Source organism: Phaethon lepturus, unplaced genomic scaffold, assembly GCF_000687285.1.
Source record: "Phaethon lepturus isolate BGI_N335 unplaced genomic scaffold, ASM68728v1 scaffold2498, whole genome shotgun sequence".
NCBI classification, from domain to species: Eukaryota; Metazoa; Chordata; class Aves; order Phaethontiformes; family Phaethontidae; genus Phaethon; species Phaethon lepturus.
The window spans coordinates 1-8,504 of NW_010559559.1; the positions used below are offsets into that span (position 1 = coordinate 1).

The 8,504-nt window shown below is 46.8% G+C and overlaps 1 protein-coding gene across 1 annotated transcript; it reads left to right on the forward strand.

Moving 5' to 3' along the window:
- Positions 1–2,563: 2,563 nt before the first annotated feature.
- On the forward strand, positions 2,564–7,668 carry LOC104625690 (microtubule-associated proteins 1A/1B light chain 3B; the record flags this gene model as incomplete). The annotated part of the gene is made up of 3 exons (XM_010293383.1): positions 2,564–2,619; positions 5,102–5,208; positions 7,301–7,668. Coding segments are annotated over 3 exons (338 nt in total), but the record flags the coding sequence as incomplete, so codon positions are not given.
- Positions 7,669–8,504: the final 836 nt, after the last annotated feature.

An 8,504-nucleotide genomic window follows, 5' to 3' on the forward strand; every position in this document is an offset into this window, starting at 1 on the left:
GTGCCCCGGACAGCGGGGCCGCCGTGCCACTCCGCCGAGGGCTGCCGAGGCCGAAGGGGAATCACAGCCGCCTTCGAGGCCGAAATGGAAACAAACCCCGTCCCGGTCTCCGCTCTCCTGCGCGGCTGCGGGCCGAGCCTCCCCACTGTGGGGCCCGAGCCTGGAAGTTTGGGCCGGGGGTCGGTCTTGGGTGCCTGGGGATGGGGTGTGAGGGAGGTGTGGAGGTGGGAGGTGGTTGTGGAGCTCTGCCCTGCGTCGGGAGAGGGGCTCGGCGTGGGGGAGATGGCCTCTCCACATCATCCATTATCGACTGCAGAATTCCCAGGAGCCTGGAAACATCACTTTGCATTGTGTGCCAGGAGCTGGGCCTGCCCTGCCCTCCCGAGTGTCTGCTCGGTGTCCGGCTTCATCTGCGCTTTTGACAGGAGAATTAACCTCCACTTGCAGTTTGGTACTTGGCCAGGTGTGAGGAATTCTCTACCTGGGGAGCTGTGAGTGCACTGGGATGCATGCCTCCTGTCTGCCTTTAGTTACTGAAAACTAGCAAGGCATCGAAAAGAGCTGTGTAATGATGGCTGGGTAAATGAGATTAGTCTCTTTCTAGAAGGAACAGCTTTGATAGAGCGGTGCCAATACTTCATTCCGTGCTTAAGATGGGACCAAAGCAATCAAAGAGCTCAGTATCTGTTCATGTGTGTCGGTGAGGTAGGCTGAAATGCTCAGAGGGTAACAAGAACTGGCAGCGTAACCTATTTCTGTGTGAACTATAAAATCCTGTTCGTAAAATGGAATTGGTGGAAGTAATTGATCCAGATTTTCTTTTCCTTCAGCCTTTGGGTTAAAGTCAAGCTGCTTAAGAGAGCTTTCTCGTGTGCCCACCCTTGTCTTTGCTGTTCTGTTCAACGTAAGCTGTTTTCCGCATTGAAGTGGAGAGAATTTTGATCTAACAGAGTCTGTGTTTAAGCTGCCCCTTTTTTTGGAGTCTTCCAAAACTGTTGTTGACCCCCTCGCCTGTCAGCAGCCTCTGTTGCAGGTATTAAGTTCAGCTAGGATGGCAGCCAAGCAGTTGCCACTGCAACTAATGTCGTCAGGGAACAGTGTTTATCTGTGAGTGACCAAAGCCTGATTTTGAACACACCATATACAATAATCTCAATGATTTGACCAGTTTATATTCTTTCTACTCCAGGGAGTTCTGCTGAATAACATTGCCGTGAACAAACCTGTTTCAGTTGAAAAGTTGGTCAAACCTTTCTGTGCTTGCTGGGTTGACAGTTGATCTCTTTCATTCTCCATATCTCTTGTGTTTCTGGTTAATCTTAAAATTAATTAGCTAGTGACTCTGCCCTTGAAATGTTAATGCTGGTCTGTAAGACCGTAGCTCGGACTGTGAGGTGTGAAGCAGGATGGCTTTCAGGTTCTTGGTCTTGCAGTCAGGCGAAGGCTTTGCATACTCCTTGCCTTAGTTCTGCTTGATTCACCTCCAGCTCAAAACCATGATTCATGTGAGTTGCATTTCCTTACTGGGCTTGTGAAAAGGCTTATGGATGTATTTGATGCGCACAAACTTACTGTGGACTAATGGAGAGCTGAGTGGTGTTACGGCTGAGTGATGGCACAGGTAGTGTGTCCTGTGCATTAGCAGACCAGCAATGAGTTGGGCTGGTGGGTGCTGATCTAAGCTCTTCCTCTCCTGTGAGCAGCACCTCTCCCTAGGTAGGTGTCTGTTAAAGCTGTGATGCAACACTAAATCTTCTCTCTGAGAGGTGTTTATAAGATGGAGATGGCCTGGAAAGCCCCAGCCCGCTGAAAAGAGCTTGGAGAGGTTAAAATTGAGTTCACTGAATCTGAAAGTAGGCAGGGTATAAGCAGATGCAACTGCCTCTAAAAGCAACTGCGTCTGTTTTCTTTGGCTCGGACTTGTACTTTAGCCTGGTTTATAATATCTGTGCTATTAATATTTACATCTGAGGAGAGGTGAACTTTATCCTGAAAACTGGCACAGAGAGCGGTGAAATGTCTAGGTACACAAGAACCTACCAACAGCTTCTGCAACAATGGGTGCAGCATAATCAAAATAGAAAACTGTAATTTGGTAATACTAGAAGGCACAGCGTAAGCTGATGCTGCCAGGCTTCAGCTAGTCTTAGCTCTCAAGTAATTGTTGACAACTTCCTCTTCTGGGATCTCGCAGAAATAGTGCAGGATATGTAGTCATTAACTTGGGTGGTGTAATTTGATGCTATGAATTTATGAGATTAAAAGAGATTAAAGATTCTGCTTTAGCAGGCAGAAAATGAGGGATGTGTGTGTGAGGGGTCTATCTCCATTAATACTTTCTAGGAGTGCCAGGCAGCATGTGTGCAGTACTTGTCACCTTGGGTTAAAGAGCAAAGTATCATCTGTCAAAGGAGAGGTTTTACTTGTGACAGTGCTGTCCCATTTGAAAACTAATTTGCCTGAATTTGCCTTTGTGGCTTTTGCTAACATTCAGTCCCTCTCTTCAGGTATTAACAGCATTAAGTGTGGATGTTTGAACAGACTTTTTTTTACTCTCTTGCAGAGCAAAGAGTGGAAGATGTACGACTGATTCGAGATCAGCATCCAACTAAAATACCAGTAAGTCTGGTTCTTTTCACTTTCTTATGTTCTTTTAAGTAGTTAGAAGCCTGTAAAAGAGCTGTCCTTATAAGACCAAATTAAAATTTGGCTGTTCAGGGTTGTTAGGCCTGGATTTCAGAAAATGCCTAAACTAGTAACCGGCCGTTGGTGTGGTAGAGCAAGGTGCTAGCTGGGGACTGGAGGAAATGGGGTTTCCTGTGTACTGAAGCTGAATGTTGTAACTTCAGAGAAAACCACACCCTGACTGAGCTCTGAGATTCTCCTGAGTGTTCAGCTCTTCTCATCTCAGCGTTTTTCTTCTCCAGAAGAAGAGTCTGCAGAGGCTAACGAAGAAGAATGCACAGTAATGTAGAGACAGTTATGGCTTTCAACACCAGTCCACGCTGAGAAAGACAGAAACGCTTGCCTTCTGGGAAACGGGCCTTTGCTTGAGGTCTCCAGAAATGCTGCTTGGCTGTCAAACCCCTCCACCTAGTGTTGAGGCACCTCAAAGAGGGGATCAGCCCGCACCTGGTCGCTCTTCTTTAGCTGGTCAGCTCCAAATGCTGCCTGAATTTTTATTTTCTTTTATTTATGGCATCCTCAAGGTTACAAACGCAAAGCAAAATGTCCTGTGAAGCAAAAGGCAGGGATTGTGATATATTGCGGATGAGTTCTTCACAACTGGTGGGCTTTCGTGTGATGGCTGTCACCGCAGTAAGCAATAAATGCAACCGTCCTTACGGCCATTTGGTGAAACAGGGAAGGTCTCAGGAGATCTTGGGGAGCAGAAGAGAGAACTTAATCGGACACCTCAGCCTTTGGTTCTCAGTGATGAGATCCCTGTGAGTGAAAATTCTTCTGTGAACAAACGGCTTGCAAACTGGCTGCAGTTCCAGTGCAAGTTCATTAACAGAAGCAGTTGTTGCCTCCATGTCAAATAGAAACCAGAAGGTTTTCAGCTTTCCTTTAGCTTTAAACTACTTCATCTTGAAGCTGCTGCTGCTGCTGTTTTACTATGCTATTGGGCATGGGAACAAGCAATACTTTACAGCAGAGATTTTCTGACTTCTCTGGAATGTGCAGTTTTCCCCAAAAGACCCTTTCCTAACAAATCTGTTTCCTGACAGAAGATTACTTTTTCACCCACCTTTCACAGATCACTTAGCTGTAGTCCCCAAGGAGTGTGACCACAGATTGAAAGCCATTGATTTATAGCAAAGCTCTCATTTTAAGTCAGCCATGGACATATTACTAGCAAAAATTCAGAGGTGTCTAAGCAACTTGCTGAAGATGCAGTGATGCAAACTCACAACTATGGCAGAGGCCTGCTGGGATCCCTGGAGGCTTGCTGTGGTTGCTTGTCCATGTCCTAGCTTGAGTTACTGCCTTGCTATTATCATTAGCAGTTCTGGATGAGATAAGATGGCAATGCCATGCTAGATGGTAAATCCCTCCTGTGCTGTCAACACCCTTCCTTTTGCTCTTGGAAATATTATCTATTGGTTATGGTCTAACTTTTTTAAAACAGTGTTGTTGGTTTTTTTTCTAGAATGAGCCAGCATTTATTTTAACTGGTGTTAAGGAAGTCTTTCTCTGATATAATTAAATTGACTTAATATCTCTTCACCTGTGTAACTTTTGAATATCAACACAGCCAGACCCCGTGAGCATGGAAATGATCCAAGTGAATGGTGTCACGTAGCTAGTGTTGATTTAAAAACAACAAAACCCACGCTGTGGAAACGGGAATGCACAAATCCTGAGATCATTTCTCAAAAGCAGGAACTATATGCAGTTGCTGGGCAGGGTGCTACTTAAATTGGCAAATCTGCAATTTCCTTGTAAATTAAGTAGTTACTACATAAAATCTTGACAGAATTACTGGTTCCTAAGCATCCTGTCCTGAAATTAAGGAGGAGGAAATTCTCTCTTTTGAGGCTTTATACCCTTCAAAAGTAGCTTTCTCTCATGGATTAGAGTAACCATGTTGGTGAACGGAATAGCGTACTAATCTGGAGGTGTAATTCTTAGAAAGAGGTGGCCTGAAACTGGAAAAATTCTAGTGAAAACTGGTTCAGTTTGCAGACTTCTGTAGCAGCCCAAGGCCCTAGTCAGCCACTGTAACGCGTTAGAGGGAAGTGTGCTTTATCTTTTCTTGAGTTTCCTTGTTGCTGGGTACCTCAGTGCTAGATTAAATGATTCCAGCAAATGGACTGTTCTAAAATGGCACCGAAGCTGTGGATGTTTGCTGTTAAATCCCTGTTTGTTACCCCTTCGTGCAGCGACTCTCGCAAACAGAGCAGGAGAGGCACATGAAGAAAATTGTAATTGTTCCTTTTCAGATTCCAGATACTGCATTCACAAATGAAGGAAAATGGAGTTTAGCATGAATGCTTGTTGTACTTTGCTGTGTCTAAAATGGAGGGGGGAGATGAGGGCACCAGACACCATTTCTGCCTTTCACATCTTCTGCTCCTTTCTTTTTGTTTCTTTTTAGGTGATCATTGAAAGGTACAAGGGAGAGAAGCAGCTTCCAGTTTTGGATAAGACCAAGTTCCTGGTGCCAGATCACGTCAACATGAGCGAGCTAATTAAAATTATCAGGTAGTATGCTGTGATTTCAGTGTAAGCTCCGTCAACCTAAGACTTTGTTTATTCCCCACCTGGTGTATGCATTTGGGACTCTTTAAATGGAAAATTCATCTAACGAGTGCCTTGGTATCATCACTAGGACAAATTCATGAGAAGGTGCTTTTCCTTTGGCTTTGCTGGGAAGAAACTTCTTGAAATTGCTGAGCTGGTAGTCTGCTTTCAAGAGAAATAACTGCTTCCCAGAGTTGTAGGAGGGAGTCTGGGGCTGTGAATCCCTGTCTAACATGGGTGCTTCTGGCCCAGGGCCCCAGCGCTTCCTGCTTGGCTATTTTAGGATGCCTTCTTGGTGTTCTGCCTGGGAGTCCCTCTCCGGAGTGCCTGCCTCTTCCCACCCACTGGAGGGGGAGTTTGGGCTCGTAGCCAGAGCTCTGAGCTGTTGCTTAGGGTTGATGTTGGCAAGCTTTGATCGTGAAATGAGGTTTCCCTCAATGACAGTGTTGAGGCCTGAAAAACACACGTTCAGACCAGTATCTTTTTGTCCCAGCTGTTTGCACAGACTGTGGCTTGAGTACTGCTCTGCTCTGGTGCTTGAGCTTTGCTTACAAGAAAAGGCAAAGGGGAAATAGCCATGGAGTGGAAGTTGTGTGGTCTAAAATTGTGGTCAGAAATTCTGCTAGAAGTGCATTTCTCCTGGCTTAATGTCAAGAAGGAATATTTGATTAGTAAGAGTTCTCAAGTGGTAAATTTAGAAGTTAGCAGCAAACCAGAGTTTGCTTTTTTTGTTGGTCACGGTGTAGCAGGCAGCTGGTTTGTGGAGGCCACAAGCTGTAAAACCGGAGTTGTCCCGTGTGTCCAAACAATTCCCTGCCTCTGAGGCTTGTACAAAAACCCTCCTCAGCAAATCCCAGCTCTTAGATGAGTAAGAAAGTGAGATAGGGTTTTGGAAACGGGAACCAGATTGCTCAAGTCTTCCAGAATTTCTCATGAACATTAAAGCCCTGGGCAGAAAGGTTAACAGCAAGCTGAAGGATTTTCCCCACCTTTTTTCTTTGGCTTTATTGTTAATAGATGACTTGGTACCAGCTGGACTTGGTCCTTAGCCAGCTCCTATTGTGCACAGCAAAGCCTGTCCTTCCCAGCCCCCAGAGAGCTGCTGCCTTTTCTCAGCCTGCTGTCTCTCGAGCGATTAGAGCTTGGTTTTGGAAGGGTCCCATTCCAGGGCTGTGGCTGGGAGGCTGAATAAATCCTTGTTTCCAGCTGCTGCTGCCCCTCAGCAGCGAGCGGAAGTGGGCAGGAAGCTCTTCTGATCTGTTGTTCTTTCCTTCTTTTTTGGTTGTGCTTCCACATACCTGAGTTCCTCCTGCTTACTTGGTTTATGAAGTAGTAAGAGAGCTTCTCTCTATAAAGCTGCTTGCCGGTAGGCAGTTTAGCAGAAATAGCTATTTCTCCCCAACCGGAGGGAATGATCCAAGGGAAACCCCCAAGTTAGATGTTTACTGTGCCACGCAGTCTGTGAAGTCTGTCGCTCTCTGCCCTTCCCACGATGCTTCTCCTGGGAGGGAGGAGAAGAGGCGGCAAGATGCTCCAAAGGTTAAACGCAGGCTGTCACAGAGCTGGTGACAAAGTGAGTTTAAAAGGTTCAGGGCCTTCGCGTGGAAACTCTGCCCATCTGCCCTCCCCATCGTCACTTGGCTCTCTCAAGGTCAGCCTGGGTTTACATTTCCAGTGAGCTGTAAGCCGAAGGTCCTGCAGGCCTTGGGCGTTTGCTGGTCGTACAGGGACCATCCTGGCAAGGACTGCCTCTTCCTTTTCGCTTCAGTTTAATGTCCTGCTGGAGTGTAGCTTTTCCAGTGAAAGAAGGGCTTCTGTCAGTGGACATGTTTGATGGGACTTAATAGATGAATTTAATACCACTTAGAGGTGGGAACTAAATGCCGCCTTCTCCAGCGGCAAGGCTGCTTTGGGTGGGGACATCTTACTGCTGTCAGTGGCGGAGGCCTTGGTTTTGCTCTTTATCCTAAACCTTTGTTAATGTGACTGGAAATGCGTGGTCATCACTGTGAAACTCCTTCCCCCCTCCGCTCTCCCAACCTCCCCCTAACAGGCGACGCCTGCAGCTGAACTCCAACCAGGCGTTCTTCCTCCTGGTGAACGGACACAGCATGGTGAGCGTTTCCACACCCATATCCGAGGTGTACGAGAGCGAGAAGGACGAGGATGGGTTCCTGTACATGGTGTATGCCTCTCAGGAGACTTTCGGAGTGCAATCTTCTGTCTAAGATACGCAGGCGGCTTCTAGCCTAGGATTTTGGTTGACCCTTGGCCATCACCCCCACTCTTCCCCACACACACCCCAGGGAAAGAAACGGACGTCACCTACGCTCTCAGTACCTTAGCATAGTCTTGCTTTAGCAGGTGTCTCATCTTACCTTGCCTTGTTTGTGACTATTAAACAGTGCAGACGAGCACCTCTGGCTTTGAAACCTGCTGTAATATTCCACACAGGCACATTTACATTTCTGGACTTTATGAATGGAACCCAATTGTGCATGTGCAAATAAAGGGACACTTGATTGACTTTAACAAGCAAACAGGCACCAGGGAGGAGCTAAAGTGTTTTGTGTGACAGTTTTCTGGAAAATCAAATCTCCCTATGATTCCTTTTTTTTTTTTTTTAAATTTTTTTTTTAATGGGAAGGCTTCTCGCAAGAGCAAATATGTTTTAATGTTCCAAAGCAGAGTTTTGTCTTCTGCAGCTCGATGACACTCGTGTCAGTGCTGCAGTGAGTTAAGGCAAGTGCTTGGGGTGAGCTGGGGGAGTACAACTCTTTTTTTGTCTCTGGTTTTTGTGGCACTGGAAACTTAGGAACGGTGCCAGTTTCTGAAATACTCATACCAAACATCACAGCTTTATTGTAGTTTTAGGAAGTGTTTTAACTGTAAAATACACACCTGGACAGGTAACATTGAAATAAACTCCAGTCTGTTACGAATTTCCAATGCCTGTGTGTTCAGTGAAGCACTGTTGTTCATACGAGCTTGCTTCCAAAAGATCATCCCCCCTAGCTCGGAGGTTTGCCGTTCCCTTGCCCAGCAGAGCCTGCTGGGAGAAGGTAGTCGAGGGACCCGCCGCCGGCAGATGAGGCAGTCGGTCGGGATGCGTGCAGCTGGCCGCAGAGTGCAATCTGGCTAGTGCAATCTGAGACACGAGCCGTGCCCGTAACGCTGGTGGTCTTGGGAGCGCCGCCCGTCCTCGCAGTCTCCATCGGCTCCCCCACGCCCCCGAGGCCCGCCGCCCCGGCGCGGCG